Genomic DNA, 20,541 nt, shown 5'->3' with positions numbered 1-20,541 from the left:
GATGCAATTCCCGCTCCGCTCATCATCCGGGTATACTTCTAAAAAAGCTATTCTCTCACCTTCACTTCGGAACTCTCCCGCTTACTACCGCGGTGAAGCTCGTAGCAAAATTTTATGTTTAATTTCTTTAGTTAAAATGTAAATAAAATTATTTTTCTAAAACATCCCAATAATTGGAGTCACAACAAATGCACGCAACCCTAATTACGACAGTTTCATAGATGTTTTTTCAATTTCTTTTATGCAAATATTCAAACATATAACTATGTTCGAACGTTTTTAAAAAAATTCTTCCCGAAAGTAATCACATACGTTAGCAACTGTTTCACAGCTCTTCTTCTTAACAATTATTTTTTTTCTCCATAGCTAGTTAAATCTGTTTAAAAGATTATTTAACATTTTGGTATAAATGCAAGTATTTAAACTTCAACATTGAAGCGAGGAATTCGCGTTGTTGATTAAGTTAATTTCTTACAAAAATTGCTTTAATTTAAGTTAGTTTATAAAAAAAAGTATTATATACGAAATTGCATATTTCTTCCATACATCTGTATAAGAAAATTTTATTCAAATGAAATACGATTTGAACAACTTTATTTAAAATGAAATACGATTTGAACAACTTTATTTAAACTGAAAGATTCAAACGATTCGTCCAGAAAGCAATATGACTTTTAAATGGAGGAAATCTTACTCATTCGTCATTTCCATTGTTTCTCGATTTATCCTGAAAAGTTTTCAGGCCTTTGGGAAGACGACATCTAAAGAGAGGAAAATGGAGATTGAAGGGGAAAGTCGAAGAAAGTCGCTCCGTTTTACCAGATTGCTTTAGTTTGGAAACTTTTCTTCATCGCTTTTGTTTACATCGTCCTTTTGGAATCTGGTAGAAGTTTCCAAAAGTGATGATTGAAAGCCATCTTTTGGCATTCTTAAAGCCAAATACTACAGATAAATCTATTTTTTAAAGTTTCAGAATATCAAAAAAAGTTTTAGAAATATTATGAATGACACTTGAACTATGAAATATTAATTGGTTTAGCAAAAGAAATAACATATAAATAATTTCAAAAATAGATTCCTAGTAATTTAGTGAAGATACGATGTAAAAATCTACAGTTCTTATTATTCAAATTCTATTGTCATTTTATTTTTATTATTCTGTGGAAATAATTTTAAAATACTTTTTTAAAAGCAAAATAAATGTTTTGTTGTTTGTTTGTTTCTTATGGCACTTGCCACTGACAAGCCCGCTGTTACGAAGACAGCGATTTAAGCCTGAGGAGGACGTCTCTTATTTTTTATAGCAGCGCCAACTAGGGCCAAGAGTACGACTTTGCCACTCACGCATCACTCATTCGCTTGCACAACCCCTTTTTACAGGAGGGCACATTCACACATCTCACAGATAGAACAACAGAAGAACAACCATGCCCAAACCGGGACTCGAACCCGGGACGCCCAGATCACGGGGAAGACGCGCTACCCCTATGCCAGGACGCCGGCCAAAATAAATGTAAATGACAATGAAGTAAACTTTCTAAATGCAATGACGATAATTGCTATTGTTTGGAAACATACAAATATTTGTTTCCTTGCTATTTATAATTGATTAAATAATTTTAGAAGAATTGTTTCAATAATATTTCTGAATACAGCAATTTAGTCAAATGATAAATTATATCACAAAAGTGAATTGTTTGTTTACCTAAACTAAATATTTTATTATTTCACATTAAAGGTTTAAAACTAATAAACCAACAGTAAAAATGTTTTATTTATATTATTTATTACCAGATATGTTTTTCATTTCGTCTTATTTTTAAGGAATCTTTCAAAAAATTCCATAAATGAAATTAGTTGTTTTGACAATATTATTTCATATATTATATCATGCTTAATTAAATACATTATTTTTCAATATTTCATAAAATGAAAAAAGATATACCCACCATATATAATAAATATTCTGTTTATATTAACCAATTTACTTAAATAATTTCAATGAAATGCCTTTTCAGTAATAACATACAATTTGTATAAAACAGAAGACATTTAGATTGATCTTCTAGCTTTTTTTTTTTAAATCAATAGGTTTATTTGAATTTTTTTGTTTACCTGCATCTCTTTTGCCAATGAAATGACACCTATTGCAGTGACCTATTGAAAATAGGTCACTGCAATATGAATATGAAAATACACCTGTGATGAAATACACTTGTGTATGAATACACCTGACCTGAATATGAAAATACACCAATATGAATATGAAAATGCAATATGAAAATACACCTATTGAAAATAGTTATTTATATTTATATTATATATCAAGCTTATTAAAGTTTAATCATGGTACTGATTTAATATTTTAAGAGATTTATGTAATTAAAATTATAATGAACATATAAAATGAACATATTAATAAAAAATATAAACTGAAAATGAACATATTAATAAAAAATATAAACTGAAAATGAACATATTTATAAAAATATAAACTGTAATAAATAAATTACAGTTAGAGTTGGTTATTATTTTTATACATAAAGTTCTTGATAATTTTCTTGTTAATTGTAAATGCTTTAAATATAATGCCATATAAGCATTTATATGGCCATTTAAGGAATACTAAAATTTTTCAAAAATCATAACCGAGAATTAAGGAACTTAGTAATTAAAAAAAAATCTACAATAAAAATTAATTTACATTGCAGTATATTAATTTGTCAAATGTATTTTTCTTAACACTTAAAATACACACAAACAAAAAACACTTTTTAGTATTATTAATGCATGTAATATATATATCATGAATTTATACGATAATTTAATCACAAAAATACACAACGTAGGCTAAATAATTAACAAAATTAAAAATGCAACAACTCTTAATAATAATTCGTAGACAATAAATAATATTAAAAATATAGATATTTTATCATTACCTATTTCTGGGTATCAAGATTTATTTTATCGCATTTATTTAGAAGAGATGATTAATATTTGAATATAAATTTTTGATTATTTTGAATAATATTAGATTATAAATTTCATTTTATTTAGAATTCTTAATATGATTTAGGTATAAAGATGGTCAGTTGAAAGCGTTCTTCGTCGGAGGACCCAATTCAAGGAAAGATTTTCACATGGAAGAAGGAGAAGAGGTAAATACATATTTGACTGAACAGCTTTGCTGGTTTATTTCATTTCAAATTTATGATTAATAAAACAAGTATGTGTAGAAAAGTTTGAAAATATTATTTTAATTTTTGAACTGAATTACTTATTTTGAAATCCTACAGAGGGGCACCTCGAACATGAGGGTGAGAAACTTCGGGAATGGTGATTGGTTCTCGGCACCCTGATAGGTTCAGAAATGGCATGGGGTTAGCTATTCTCTACCAATAACGGGACGTGCCTCCTATGGGAGGAGTTGTACAGTGGCTGGTGATGACCCTGAGGATTTAGGCTTAGTTCTTGCCAATACTGTCATAGCGGTCTAGCCATTCAGATTAATCCGAGAGCCTTCACGTGGATCGGACTAGTTGTTTATGGTTATTTAATTTTTAAAAAAAATTAATAATTCGTTTTAGAAATATGGTGAACCAAAATAGGCGAATTGCAGACATATTCTGTAATTATTAATTTATCAAGTATAACATCATGTTATTTAGAAATTCTTTATAATATCAAAGATTTATGGCATAGTAAATCGGATTACAGTAACTGGTAAACTAGAGCTTTTAGTGAAAACTTTTCACATGCTCTTTCACGAAATGGAAATATTGCAGCTGCATATGGTTTGTTTGGGATCTGTAGGAATCAAAAACCTGATTTGACTTTACGGGTATATTGTATATTCCCAATCCTGTAATTTATTCATATACAATGTAAATTTTCAGTTCATTTTATTGCTTATACAGTGTAATTTTTTAATGAAATCTACACAAAAAGAATTCACAAGAAGTACAGACAGATATGCGTTAAGTAGCTAAGTCGTAAGAGAAATGGAGTGAGTCATTATGACTCCAAATGTTTACTCCAGTTAAAAAAAAACAAGCACAAAAAATATTTGATTAATCTATATTATATTTTAAGTATTTTATTGTCTCTAAATCAGTCGAAAACTTTAATGAAAGTAAAAACGTTAGATAATGAATCTTTATATATGCTTCTATCCCCACCATCTTTCTTTTAGTTAATATTAATTTGGTTTATATTAAGAAGAGAGTCACCATGACTCCTCATTTTTGTTCAATACAGTGGCAGATTAATGTAGTTTGAGACCCTAGGTTTTGTACATTATGTGGCTTCTCAATAAGATGAGCAATTTATCTTTATATTTAGCCCATTTTTTTAACATGTTAATGATTTTTTTTTATTTTATCAACTTTGTGAAAATAGTTGTTTTTATTATTTTCCCGTATACTTAGTATGGAGAAAGTATTGTAATCGTCAAACATTTTCACATTTTAAACCACTCTGAGTTCGAAAAACTCATTTTTAGAAAATGTTCGTATGATTGTCTGTGACAAAGATAACTCAAAACCGATTTGAGCTAGACGGATGAAATTTAGTTAATGATATTTATAAGAAATTTGTAGATTTCCGTCAAATTTTGAGCAAATTCCGTTCTTAAGAAGTCTATCTGTCCAGCAGTTCGAATATAAGTTAATATGATAACTACAAAACGATGACAACTATATGGATTAAAGTTGGTATACAAAATAAACATCTATAGTGTAGATATCTATTAAAGTTTGAGCCAAACACAACAAGAGATTGGCCATCTGTCTATCCGTAATTTTACAAACATGTAAAAACGATAACTCAAAACCTCAGTGACTTAAATATATCAAATTTGGTATGGAATTTTGTGACTACAAGTGTAATTTTGTGTCGAATTTTTGTTTCAATAGGATGGGAAAAATGCTTCTAAAAACCAAATTCGGTTTTTAGATGCCATTAATCACATACCAAGGTTTAATCGCCAAAATCTCTCCAAGAATGACACAATAAATTCAGTAAAAATGTTAAATGTATGCCAAAGATTAATATTTCTTAACTATTGTATGCCATTGCTATGCAGGACGTTCTCTTGGATAAAATCTTTATTAACGAGTATGCGAGAAAGTACCGGGGAGACACTCCCGCTGGTTTTATTACCACAACACCAGACAGCACAGCATCCACGTTTGTATGCAATATTTTTGAATCAGATGTTTATCTATTATATAAATTATTTAATAAATGAGTGAATGTTATGAAACACATAGGAATCCGACCAATTTTACTTGATACATTTTTAATATTATCTTAATATTTTCTCATTCAAAGAATTTGTATTTTTTTAAAAAAATATTTCTTTTGTAAATCAGAAAAGTAACATTTTTTTCATCCACGCACCCTTTTAGCCTAGTGTCCTTAGGTAGCTGCCCAATCGACATAGCTAGAAATCCACCAATGATTTTAGAGTTAAAGGAAATATAAAAATATGCAGAATTCATTTTAATCACTTTTTGAATTTCATTGTATATTGTATAAAATTACTGCCAGGAGATAAAAGTTTATTAAAAATAATACCAAATAAGGATTTCTCAAACATGGCTGCTTTTTTTCGTTTATATATCGATTTTCGGTAGATATAACTTTATTGTTTGCCCACTTGTGGTTGAAAGCTGATCTTTGGCAGCTACCCAGCCTGTCTAGCTGAATATCCATCAAGGATTCCGAAGTTGAAGGAAGTATAAAAATATGGCAGAATTAATTTACTACACATTATGTATTCCATTTTATATTGAATAAAAATGCTACAAAGCGAAAATGTTTATTGAAAATAATGCTAAATAACGATTCCACAAACAAGACTCTTTTTTCCATTTATATATAGATTTTTGGTAGATATAACTCTATTGTTTGGCAACTCAGAAAAATACAAAATAACTTCGTCGGCGTGCTTGTGGCCACCTTTCAGCCTTGCGGCTTCAGGCAGCTATCCAATCTGTCTAGCTGAAAACCCAGAGTTGAAGAAACAATAAAAATATGACAGGATTAATTTGTTACACTTTATGTAATCTATTATATATTGTATAAAAATGCTACTAGGAAAAAAAAAGAAAATAATACTAAATAGCGATTCCTCAAACAAGACTCTTTTTTCTATTTATATATCCATTTTTGGCAGATAGATTTTTTGTGTGCGAAAGCTTCTACATTACCCCATATTTCACTCTTTTTCACACTCTTTTTCTCCCAAATGGCAAAGAAGAGCCATAACATACTTCCTGAAAATGGTTCTTAATGTAAAAAAACTGCATATCCTTCAAAAAGTTCACGTTTCTGGCTAGAAATATGCATCCATTAGCCAAAAAAATGAGATGTCATGACAGAAGCAAGTAGCCACAACAAATATATATACACTTCAGCTTCCTCCTGCTGCTGCTTCCATTTCCTGTGAAGGAAAAAAAAAATAATGTGTATTTTCTGCATAAAATATGTCCGAACTGCGTTTCGGAAATATTGATTTGCTCTAAACCTGATTGAATCCACTCTGAGAATGACTCCTCTTGTATAAACATTTCTTCCACGCAGAATCCAGTATCAAATAAATAAATACCAGGAATCCATACTAAAGTTTTATTTTATTCTGAATAAGAACTGTGTATTCAGAATTCTAATAATTTTTATGAAAAAAACTTATGCTTATATTTTCACCTAAAAATTTTTTTACACTGATATAGAGTAGAATTATGCAGAATCGAATAAAACATAAATATTTGTATTCTATTGATCTTCCTATTCCATTTGAATCGTTGTATTGCTTTAAAAGTAAATGAATTTGTTTTGTGAATTATCTTGCAATTAACTTATACCGCGCTGGGATTTCATACATTTTTCTCTCATTAAAGATCATCTGGGATTCCAAAATGGATTAGTTCTTCGTCTATATCTCGTAAGAATGGACTGATTCTGCTCTATAAATAACCTAATGTTAATTTAATAAATGCATAATTATGTGACTAATCCCATGGTTAACCAGCGGATATGATCTCTCCCGGAAAACTCTATCATATTCTTTAATAAGGATATTATTTCCATGGTAGCATGCCATTTCTATGCCTAATAAGAAATATGCACTGTGGGTGAGGCTTTTAACATTATGAGAACTCATTTTCCTGTTTTCGAAATGTGATATATGAGCGTTTTGTGATTCATATTTTAGTGAAGGAGATCAAGTGCATATTTTTGAAGCCTTTTCTTTGACTGATTGAAACCGAAAATTTATGCAGAACTGCAATTAAAATCAGAAAATCGGATACTAAATTGCGTTTTCAGTTATTGAGTTTACATGCAAGAGTACATACAGACTAACAGATTTCATCATATTGCCAGATTTGGCTCATATTTGGTTCTTAATTTTAAATGTTAAATCTGCGAACAAGACTTCATACATTTAGCTCTTTATGTTTTATAGTTATCTGGTCTTTTGTGCCTAGACAGAGAGATAAATTAGAATTACAGAATTACGATTCAAGTCACAAGACCACATACTTAATTTCATTTATTTGCATTCTTGTCCTGTTGAGTTTACATGCAAGAGTATGCGCAGACCAAAAGACGACCATGCCATTGCCAGGTTTGGTTCAAATTCTTCATTTTGGACATTAGATCACTGAGCCAGACTTTATCCATTCGGCTCTTCATGTCTTATAGTTATTGTGTTATTTTGCTGTTGGACAGAGAGACAGATAAACTGCCTGGGAATGGATTTCATTCAACATTTGATAAAATTCTATAAATTTAGCATAAAAAGACATACTAAATGTCATCTCCCCAACTTAAAGTGTTTTTGTGTCATTATGTCATAGCCATACAGTCAGACATAATTGTAAAAATGTATTTTTCTGCCTCAACGAAATCTAAAACTTGGGGATTCGCCAAAATGTCTTGAAGACTTCAATACTTTACTTTTTTTCTTTTTATTCTTTGCATGCATAATATGCGAAAAAGTAAAATAATTTTTGAATATATTTCCTTTCTTCTTCGTTTTTTGACTCCATTAACACTAGGTTTACCACGAGTTGGCATATTTCTACCAAAGGGGTTAAAATGATCCCTTTCGGTATTTAATTAGAAAAAATATAAATTGGTCTATCTATTATGAAGTTAAAGTAGATTTTTTATTTTTTATTTTAAATATATTTGTTGATGTATAGTGTCATGAAAAGACAGTTCCTATGTGTTTATTTACTAAAAAAAGTGTTTATTTTCTAATGTATTCTTCTACCATCATTTTCTACCAAAATATTGACTCGCACGACTTCTAACTAACAACCTATAATAGCTTCTATCTAATTGGCTTTCGGCTTCGTCTCCTTGCTTCTTATATACATATATTTTACTAACACATTGTGGCGGATTGGAATGAGCGAGGGTAGAACCTGGGACCTTGTGGTTCGCAGCCCAGTAACATGACCACAATACAAAAGCAATTGCTCGTGTAGCGTAGCTGTTAATTGGCTTATAAGCTATTCACCACAACATACTTATTTCTATATTTATACCTATATCTATGTGCGTCCCTATAAAGCCGTTATATATTTACATATAAATATATGTATTTTCAACAATATTTATTCGAATGGTCAAAATGACCCCTTCGGTAAAAGTAGGTATACTATATACATTCCTATGAAACTAAAAAAAAGAAAAAGATAATATTTGCTATTATCTGTCTTATAAATGTTAATAAAAATTCTCATAAAATACTTCAATAATTTTCTTGAAGAAAATTAACGAAAAGTTTTCTCAGAGTGGTCAAAATGGCACCTTAGTAAACTTAGTGTTAATTTAATTTCGGAAACTGATATAATCACCATTTATCCGATCAATCCAATTCATTTTCTAATTCAGAAAATTAATAATTTGGTGATTCTCCTATTAGAGATTTTAATCAAAACAGGGAATCCTATATTATTAGAAATTGAGATAATGTATATTTTAATGCTTGAAAATTTCCAGTACGAGAATTAAAACAACTGATTCTAGAGATCAAGACACTACATTCGCTAGAAGTTGCAATAAAAATCAATAAAAGACACTGCTCAGGTAAATGCACATCATTACAAATCTTAAAGGTTAAAGGTATGAACCTCTATAGTAAAACTTCTATTCGATCAAAATTGAGTCGCAAATTGAGCTTGACTCATTTCTGAGACATCCGTCTGCTTCACGTAAGTAAAGCATCAAGCGGAATGGAATCTCTTCTCGAGTTTAATGGGCATTAGAATAATTTGCCAATTCCGCGACTAATGCTGTTTTACTAATGTATCAGTCACTTCGAGACGGTGATTTAACAAATCATATTCCGAACTCTCTTTGAGAAGCGATATGGATGTATGGAATATGCTTAAAACATAAGCACATTCATATGTTTGCCGTGATATGCATATCAGTTCGGTATAACTCGTTATATAAGTTCTCTGTCTGTAAATAGGAAATGGAAAAGTAATTTTAAGGGATTTGTGCTTTATTGATATTTACATTTTCAAAAAAGTGATTAGTGACAAAGTGAATAGGCTGTGTTGAACTTTAGATTTTGTGATGAACAGAATCATCTTTAAAATGGAATCTAGGTGGAAAAATGGAATTTATAATGGAATATAGTCGATTTTTGACAAAAATATTTTTCTTTACATTCAATATTCTTGATTTTTTATGCAGTTTCTATTTATAAAATCATTTAAATGTATGCTCATTCTTTAGGAAGTTGCATACATTTTTATGTTCTCACACTTCCTCTATATTGTTTTATTCCATTTTATATCTCTAACTCTTTGCATTCCGAAAAGTAATTCGATGCATAATTATTCACTCTTCGTATTTTTTTCAATTACTCTTTCGTATTTTTTTCTTCCTTCTTCGTATTTTAATTAGAAATTAAACCAAATAAAACATATTTAATCTATTATTTAGTGCAAAAAAAAGTAAAAATTATTTTTAGAGATGCAAAAAAAAAAAAAAAAAAAAAGTCCTCAAGTAGAAGAAAAAAGGTAAAAAGATGGTAAAAGTGGAATTTCGTAATCAAGATTGTTACTCTCTCTTTTATATGCTACAGTTTTTAAATTTTGTAAATGTCTGTATTTAGAATTTAACACAATATTTTATAATTTTAGAGATTAAGTATCAATCAATCGATAGTAACTAAAACATTTCGCTCGAAGAACGCCATCTGGTAGTGATTTTTGTAAATAAATTGAAAGTATGATTCCTTAATATTTATAATAATGATTTATAAACCTAAAATTTATTTTTTTTTAAAATTAAATACGCTAGAAGTTTTTAAAATCTGCTTTCCATCGCTTAATTATTTTTTATGTTTTCATTTTCATTTCATTTTATTTTAATACTAACCGTTTTTGACGACCAGCTGGTTTTCCAGATATCTAAACTTTCCAACTAAATATTTGTTAAGCTTAGTCTCTTAATATCTCCTTGAGGATAATATTTTAAAGCTCTAAATTTCGAGTGTCACATTACTCATAATTATAGAAACCTTAAGATATTTCATTCATTGCATTATGTATATCTCTAATTGCTGTCAGTTCTCGCAAGATTAAAATTTGAATTTGAAATAGAAAAAATAAAACTTCAAGAAATGTGACTACAGAAAATCGAATCCTTCAACATTGTAAATCTTATAATCTTATATATATATATATATATATATATATATATATATATATATATATATATAACTCGGAATTTTTTAAAAATAATTTATTCAATATTTCAAAGAAATATTCAATAAACATTTAACTGTTTCATCATAAAATTCAGTTTTACCTTTAAAAAGATTTAAGGGCTTTAAATATTATTTTATTTCAGTCACTAAATGTACTTCTAAAGATAATTATGAAGCCTAAATTTTATACAGTCCTCCGATCCTCTAAATCATGTTCAGTGAAATTATCTTGACAGTTGAACATTTCAATCTTCTGCAATTATACCTGGTCTAGTTATAAAGATCTGAATATCATTATTTTAGAACAATAAATAATTTCATTATTTTAGACAATGTTTTGGGGAAATTCCAAGCACTTATTGGCGTATTTTCTTCAAAACGGTAGATGGAGAAGTCTAAAATCGCTCGTTTTTACTTCATAACTCAATCAGTTTTAATTGTAAAATAGTGGTACTTTTTTATTCAAAATATTAGTATGTTTCAAATTACACAAGATGTAATTAAAAATTTCATCTAAACAGTTATTTTATGTGATATATGAGACAATTAACAAAGTTTTACAAATTAGCTGCGGCTGCTGATTAGAATGATTATCATGTGCATAATAAACAATGTATGCCTTACATAAAACTGAAATATTGAATTAATTATATAGCTATTTTAAAACAGCACAGAAAATGTTTTCTCGCTTTTTTTTTTTTTTTTGAAAATATCGTACTTCGTATTTATTTCATTTTATACAAACACGTACGCTTTTTTAGATTTAGTTGGTAGTAAAAATTAACTTAATCTTTCAAATTGAGTTTTTTTGTCAACAAACTGATAAAAGCTAATTTTAGTATGGTTGTGCAGGTTTAATTTCAGCTTTAATAACAGATTTAATTTTAATTTTTTTTCGTGTCGTCAGAAGAAAATTGTTCGAAAATGTGACTAAAGTATTATTTTTCATTCATTAAAAAAAGGAGCTTAATTTATAGATTAAAGCACAGGTATAATTGAAAAGATGATTTTTTAATCTTCAAGATGATTTAAAAAGCAGTCTTATTCTGTAATATTGTCGGAAATTATCCCAAAATAGCGAAAAATTTCGGTAATTTTTAATCAATTAAATTATGTATAAAAAATAAAAAAAAATCGTCTCGAGAAGCATATTCCAACCCCAAAAAAACAAACAAACAAACACACACACCTTTAACCTTTATTATAAGTAAAGATTAAAAGTATTAGTATTTTTTTAATTACAATGATATGTTGAAATTACTTTTAACTAATAAAATTTTTTAAAGACGTGCGAACTTTAAAACAATCCCCTATAACATTATATATATATATATATATATATATATATATATATATATATATATATATATATATATATATTTATATACTATGTAATGATATTTTAAACTCTTAATTTAATCCAAATTAATTTCCAAGATTTTATCTTAATTTAGCCCATCGTAACTTCATTCTAAAATATTCTCTTATTTCGTAGTCCAATTTCACTTTCGGTTTAATTAATTCCTCTGTAAAAAATAATATGCCATTAGTAAGTACTACGTATCAAGAGAAAGTGATATCTTCGGTTGTCCTTGAAAAGGTGTCAAAGGTCACCAAGTGTATTGAATTGGCGCCTGGTCAGAAATCCTATGTTATATAAGACTAGTGATCATTTGTTCGTCCCTTTTTGCCTTCTGCTTTTGTGACACGCTGATCCTTCTTGTAAATAATCATGTTTGCCTCCCGAGAGAGAATAAAAGTGCGTAGGTCCTCCTATATATCTATATATATATATATATATAGGTAATGGTCTCGCTTATTTTTTTTTAAATCCCAATTAACTCCCTAATTTTTTTCTTAAGTTAGCCCATGTTAATTTCATTCTAAAATGGTCTCTTATTTCCTGATTCTAATTCCACTTTTTATTTAATTACTTTTAGCACGCTATTTGGAAAACTTCTCACTTCATCAGGTTCTCACGATCCGAGTGAAGGCATAAAATCCTTAATGCTTACAACGTTCTTTTAAAGGCACTTGAAAATCCCTTGCCTAAATCGACACTTATCAAAGAAATCCCAACCAAAATTTCTCTGTAAAAGCTCTGAAGGAGAATTTTTTTCTTCTGTTCTCGTTTCGTGATGTAAATGGAAGTCAGTTTCATCATCTCTTCTTGTACATAAAATGCCTCACGGATGAAATAAGTCGAAGTTAAAAATTTTTGAAGTTTCTTCTATTCGGCAGCGCAACTGCTGAAACATGTTTACATATATGTGTATGTGTGATTAACAATGTTTCAGTTAATCTTCCTTTTTTTATTTGAACAAATAGTAAAACCTATTAATCATTCGGAAGAATACATCTTCTTTGCAATATTGAAGAAAATACACGAATCTGCAGAAAAAAAGGAAAGAATGCAGTTGATAGATTTTTAAGGAGAGAAACGTGACAGCCGGAAATAATAACGCTTCAGGTTCACCAATTTTATTTCAAATGCGCATACAAATATTTGTTCCGTTCCAATCTGAACTCAATTTCTTTTCAATCACCGAAGTATGTTTTATTTAAGTATAATATATATTTGAATTACGATTCACAGACTTGCCACGCGAGTATTCTCATATGTGCAGACGTTGGGAAAATTTAGGATTTATGGCTTCATTTTAAAGAAACCCAAGCTTTGCAATTTATTATTTGGAGGCGCGCGATGTAGCATGAGAGCTTATGACATTCATTGTGCACGAGAAAATAAAACATTATGGATTCGGAAACATAAGCGCAGTGAATCTCAAAAAAGTGCGCTTTTGTATTGATTTTTTTTTTCTTTCTCCATGTTTTTGGAATATATTTCGCAAGAATTCATGATAAATATTTCTTTATTTTATTTTCAGTTTTTCTACATGCTCAAAGGGGATATGCGACTTGTGGTTCATGAGAAAGGCCGCTTTCGTGACATAAAAATCCGTGAAGGAGAGGTAAGTATGAAAATTTAAGAAAGCAATTACAGTTATAATAAGTAAAACTGCATAATTAATTAATTAATTAATATGAAATATTACTTATCATTGTGTTTTGAATTGTATGTGGTACTTTATTTTTAAGATCGTTTTGGTTCCAAAAATGCTTTTTCACAGAATATTTTCAATATTGGACCGACAAGTTCAAAAGATTGTTAGAAGACATTAAGAGGAACAAAAATTGCAATGGAATATGGAAACCACGCTTAAATGGCAAAAATCGCTGTAAACGAATATAGGATCTGAATCCAAAAAGGGTTGTCAACATATAAAATATGCATATGTGAGCTACGGATAATTTCCATGCCAGTTTATAATGGCAATCTCAACAAAGGTTTAGCCTCAACGTGTGGGCAAAAATCCACAGTGATTATGTTTTGGGGCTGTACTTGCTTCCCGAATGCTAGGATGGACCTACGCACTTTGTTATTCTGCAACTCACCCTCTAAGAAATGATGCAAAAATGTCAACTGTAATTCCACGAGGCATTTGGTTTCTATTTATTGTTACTCTTAACATTTTCCCTGAGAGTTCCCCTCGATGTCGCATACCCAAAAAAGTGGGCTGAACTCGCGAGACTCATTTTTTTGGTTGCCACCTTTGTCACATATGAATCCATCTGACATTTTTCTACAGGGTTAAATCCTTCGTTTGCTTGAAACTTATGGATACAACTGATAATCTTTTAGCATGAATTATCATCGCAGTTGTGAACATCGAAGGCATACTTGGTATCTTCGAGTACACTCGTAAATAGTTTTCGTTTGTATACTGCCGTGACGTCAATGGCCACCACTTCCAACAACTCTAGAATAATTAATCAAATATATTCTTTTGCTGTTATTATTGACATTATATTTTTCTACCACAACGTCATAATCTCAAGGTTCCAAGTCACATAAAAAATGCCTGCAATTTTCACTATCTCTCTTAGCGTGCTTTGCTGTTATATGTTCTATTGCAATTTTTGTTCCTTTTGATGTCTTCTGAATTTGTCTGTCCAATATTAGAACACCATGTATTAAATACCAATCATTTTTGGACTGTAATTGTTATCATTTTTTTAAATTTATAGAATCTTTTCTTCTGCAAATATGTTTGTAAAATGCTTATAAAAGTAGAGCAAATTGGCAAAAACCTAAAAGATTTTTTTTCTAAAATTAAATAACGGTGTTTGCTCGTTATTTTCAGTTTAATCAATAAATAAAGTTGACTATTTCAAAATATTTCTATAGAAAGAAATTTCTTTGTTTCAATACCATTTTACCAAATTTAAAAACAATGAGATAAGTGCATAGGAATCTGTAAAAGTTTAAAAATTATTCTCAAACGGAGAAAAAGTATAAAATGTCTTTCCTTCAGAATCGATGAAAATGAAATCACAGAGTTTTTAATAGCAAAAAAATAGTTATTTCATATCCATATTTGATACTTTAATTGTCTAGATGGCGTAGTAACTAGAATGAGGTAATGAGAATAGTAATGGCTTACAAATATTAAATGCTTTGTCCTCCTACCAGGAATCATCAGTGAACGAAACAATATATTTATGCTCAGATTTAATCCTCGGTTTAAATGCCGGTAGCACCTCATAATGTGTGCTAGGAATTCAAATTCATGCAGTGAGAAATTGGGATTTTTTTACTGTCTGCTTTACTTCTGAATGGAACACGAAATATTAAAAAAAAAAACAAATCTACAGATTCTTAGAATGATTTAATCCTTTATAATTCTCTGGTATATATGCTTATCACTTGCAAAATAATTTTTATGAGACTTCAAAAAGAGTATTTTAAAATGATAAATATGATAATCAGATGCTTTTCATTCAATTGAGCTACTTTAACAGTTCAGAAATACCCTAAGTCTATAATTAAATATAATTTATATTCAAAAGTGGCAAATATGTTTACCATTAGTGCACACATGGAGCAAGGATTTATTTACCGACATTAAGTTTCAGGGTCTGTCAGTAAGTTTTAATTTTTGGAAACGTTTTGAGAAATAAAATATGACTATTTTCTGCTCATTATATCTAGCATTTTCTTATATTTAATTTTCAGTATTTTTTATTGAATTTATTTAATTAAAATTCAATATTCACTTTTTAAAATGTAAAAATGTTATCGACACAGGTGAAATTTCTTAAAATTCGGAATATTTCTGTTAATGATTGTATGCAAATTTTGACTTCATTTTTGATGTGTTGACTATTTGAATGATGCATTTTATGATATTTTAATTTACTTTTTTTTTACGAAAAATGTTATTAAGATGTCTGTCCAACCGTCGTATCGAATGCAAAATGAACTTCAAACCTTAATGTAAAACTTTACTGAGATTTGAAATCGGAGCAATTCCATGATTCCTAGCTTAAAAAATGGAATGAAGTTGTTTTAAATTACCTAAAATTAAGTGGCTAATATATTTATAAGTGAACGTTTGATGATATTTTTACCCTTAACGCTCAGTGGTAAGTATGCTTCCACTTTCAGTTTCCCCTGAACGATCTCTGTTAAATATATTTATCACCCCTTATTTCATAAATTAAACTGCAAATCTATGAACTTATGATGTTTATATCATTTTTATCCGTCTATGAAATAGATATCGTCCTACTAAAAGAAATTATAGCTCTTTGACAGCTATATGTCTGAATGGAATATGAGACAGTTAAATTTTGCAAACCTTTAATGCAATCAATGTCTTATTTTATGCAACGTAATGCAACAGAAACTTGAAAGTTACGTAATGATTTAGATTATTAACTTTGCAAGCAATATTTCTCAATTCCGTGGAAACGGAATCGTTCTTTCGTCTGCGAATTATCTATTTTTAAAATTTATTAGGACTCATAAATGAATTTTCAGTTAATGGAAAACTTTTTATCTTAATCAGAGTAATTCCATTTGTGTATTTATTTTTTTATGCAAAGAATTAAATTACCTATGTTGCATATTACAATATACATTATGAAAAACAAGTATTATTTGATTTTGCATCATTCCATAAGAAATACTATTTTCTTGAAATCAATGCAATGTCATCTTAACAACAAAAAAAAAAGCAAACAAAAAAAAAACATTTGAATGCTTTCTAGATATCTTCGTTATTTTATAATTAAATTAGGTAAAAATGTTTGAAAGAAACGAAGAATAAACACAGTTGGAAGTGATACAGAAAATGTTTTCTTTTGCAATGATATTCATTTGAAGAGTTTTTTTCCCTATTATAAAATTTCGCCTTGGAATGATAACAACATACTAATCGCATTTAAACTCACTAAGAATTTCAACCAGATTCCAAGAAAAACATTTCAAAAACAGAATTATTTTGATTACATTAGGTCGCATTTCAATTGCATTCAAATGTTATTAAAATGCGCTTTCCGTATTATCAGCTGCTAGAGAATGTTTTTGTCTCCAACTTTTTAAAAAGAATTTTTTTCTGAAATACTTATACATTGAATCATTTAATGCTTCTTTAAAAGCTACATGATGTTTCTTTATGATTATTGTGATAGTTAGTTTTTTACTAAACAGTTGTTTTTATTATTAACAAAATTTTAATTTTCAATAATTCTGAATTAATTATAATTTGCATTTGATTTTTTTTTTCAATTTTCATTATTGTTTTTCATTGGTACATTATAAATAAAAAGTTTAAAAAATCTATATTAACGCCGTTAATTACTTTGTTGCCAAAGCAAATATTATTATTAAGAACAGTTAAAATGTTCAGTATTAAATGATCTAATTATTTAATGAAATATAAAAAGAAAAGAATTATAAAAGAATAATTTAATTCCTACGTTTTTGTTTATTGAAACAATCCCCAGTTATTTTCTAATATCAGATTGTTTAGTATCAAATTAATTAAAACGTCGTATTCAGAAAGTTGTTATTGTAGATATTTGTTTAATAGATACTGAAGGCTGCCATTGGAAAAATTTGAAGATGGTAGTGTGTATAAGACGGCAGTGCTTTATGGAAAGTAAATACCCTTGTATTTGTGTTAGATCTATTACTGTATTAGAGTTTCTTTCATTTAAGAATTAATTGTTTATAAAAATGATCAATTTTTGAGGAATTGTATTTTTTTACACGGGATATATTGTATCTGCAAAATGAATTAATCCACAAACATTCAGAATCAGTCATCACCAACATGTTCAGCACCATTGATTGGTTTAATGTTCAATGATTTATTACCATTTAATACCAATGGCCTAATTTAGTTGCAGCTGACAACAGTTAACAATTGTTGTGTGCAGATAATTTCGCATACGCGGATACAAAGGTGTGTTCACAATTATTTATAGCACTGCTTTTTGCGTTGTTATCTACGGGTCGCATGAAATAATGGCATGACAATATTTTTAGTTTAGTTATATTAATGTCCCGTTGTAAAGCAACACTAGGGCTATTTTGGGGCGGACCTCATAATTTTGAACAGCGGTCACATGACGAGGACGCACCTGAGCTGGCACCCCTTCTCCTCTCCACACCACTTCAGCAGGAGGACGTTTGGCATGATGTATTTAACCAGCAATAGACCCCCTTACACGACGTTTCTTCTGGTGAATCGGGTCTCGAACCTGAAACCCTACGGCTCACAAGCCGAGACCTTACCCTAGGCTATCGCGGCCTCTGACAATATTTTTAGAGTTCATACTTTAGTTCGGAAATATTAATAGTCATCATTTTATTGTATGAATAATTTGAGTTGCATTTGTTTAAAAAAAAATTATTCAGAAGTCAAGGAGTCATTTATATAAATAGGGAGTATACATTTAAAAAAAATCAGGCAATATGTATTTTTACTTTTTAAATTATTGTTATTTTAAACAGAATTCATAACTACGATTATTTATTTCCTTTGGTTTACTACTTCACATTATTTTTATAGATACAGGTATTTATTAACCATGATACTAACTATGATTGAATGAGTGACTCATTTATAGCAAGATTTAATAATAAGCATATTTCTTATCATGGAATTATTGAGCTACAAATTTATTTTTTCAGCAATATATAATAAATACGACTGTAAACAGTTTTAATGTCCAAGAGTTTATTGACTGTATTAGTAATACACATATATTGTTAAGTAATCTATATTCCTATGCATTATTTCGATTTCTTGAAAGACTTAAATTTTAGAAACTAAACAGTCTCTTTAATGTTTCTATCGACAAATCAGTAGAAACCAGACAGACATTTATCAAAAGAAGTAAATGACTTACCATTCTAAATAGCGCGGCGTTTCAATTGCAATTTCGATGATAAATATTAAGCGATTAGGTATTTAATTACCGACATCTTTGAATTAATATCGATAATGCATGTTTCAGAAATTGCATTCGATTTTAAAAGCTAATTGTGATATGAATAGCTTAAATTGAGAAAAGTCTGCGACCGGTTAATGTGTTTGAATTACCGAAAAATCAATAGAATTGCTTAGCTGCTAGAGCCTAATATTTTAAAAGTATTAAAAATCTATTTCAGTATAGATTCGCAGAAAGGAATTGTTAATTTCTTTCGAGATCTATAAAATTATTAAATATTGCAAATACTATTTTTTAGCATTTATTTGATTTTTAGAAGCATTTTGAAAATTTAAAAAGAAACACCTAAATTTAAAAAAAAGAAAATTTTAAAATTTAATAAAACACCATTGTATTCTTATATGTTAAGTTATTTTCCTTGAATTTTTTCAAAACAAATATGGAATATATGCTTTATTTTGTTGTTTTTTAAATCTTATTTTTCGTTTTGGAGCTGTAACTCTTATATTTGAGATTAAACATAGAGATTTATTGTCAAAACATTTTATGGGCGATTTTGAAGCAGAAAGTTATCTTATTTTAGTATATGAAGGCATTTAAGAGATATAATTAATAATTTTTAATAAGAATAGTTTATCTATTCTTTAATAATTATATTTATTAGTTCTTTATATATATTTTAATATAATTTATCAATGATAATAATAATAATTTTTCATTGTTTTAGTCCTATAAATTTCAAAAATCAATGAAAATTTGATAAAGTAATACATCTAATAAATTTTCTTTGAGTAAAAGACTAACTTACATCATTCTTATTCTTTATATATAATATATTCTTTAATAATTATTTTTAAACTTTTATAATCATTACTATAATTTATTCTCTATAAATCTTGTAATCTAATCTTGTCTAATCTAAATTCATAACGAAAATTGAATTTCAAATCAAAATTAAAAATATTGAATAATAGATTCTAATATGCGGTTTTTATTTATTACACCACATATAATATTGATAAATGCAAAATATGTCGTGAAGCCTTTTTTAAAAATTGATAATTTAGCATCCTTATTAGTGGTAAAATTCAGAAATAAACGAAAGGTATTGTTAGTGTTTAATAATTAATTTTATATAAAGACTTATAATGAAGATACTTTTAATACCGTGCAGTTATTATTTAATATAATACGCTTCCACAAAAAATTAAATTAGGTATACCCACACAAGGCTGCTCCGCCCCGTCAAATTAAATTTGGATAATTTGACCGCCACGACAGCATTGATGGGAACTGAGGTTGAGTCCTAAGGCCCATCACCAGCCACAGTTTCAGATTTTGGAATAAATCCCCAATGGGGAAAAAAATCCGTTTTTACGTAAATGAATTAAAACTCCACACTCTAGATGTATGGAATTTGCATGTCATTTTCTAGTTAAAATAATAAATCTAAATCAAATATCTTAAGAAATCCTTTAAAAAGTCCTCTATCAATA

At 28.5% G+C, this 20,541-nt stretch overlaps 1 protein-coding gene across 1 annotated transcript in view; it reads left to right on the top strand.

Moving 5' to 3' along the window:
• Nucleotides 1-20,541, top strand: part of LOC129969648 (3-hydroxyanthranilate 3,4-dioxygenase-like) — a 103,826-nt gene that overhangs the window by 14,889 nt on the left and 68,396 nt on the right. The window contains exons 2-3 of the mRNA XM_056084300.1: nucleotides 3,080-3,161; nucleotides 13,630-13,713. Coding sequence (XP_055940275.1) covers nucleotides 3,080-3,161; nucleotides 13,630-13,713 — 166 coding nt within the window. The remainder of the gene's footprint in view (nucleotides 1-3,079; nucleotides 3,162-13,629; nucleotides 13,714-20,541) is intronic.

The sequence above is a fragment of the Argiope bruennichi genome, chromosome 5 (assembly GCF_947563725.1).
Source record: "Argiope bruennichi chromosome 5, qqArgBrue1.1, whole genome shotgun sequence".
NCBI lineage: Eukaryota > Metazoa > Arthropoda > Arachnida > Araneae > Araneidae > Argiope > Argiope bruennichi.
Note: the sequence above shows the minus strand (reverse complement) of the source record. Positions and strands in the feature narration are given on the sequence as shown.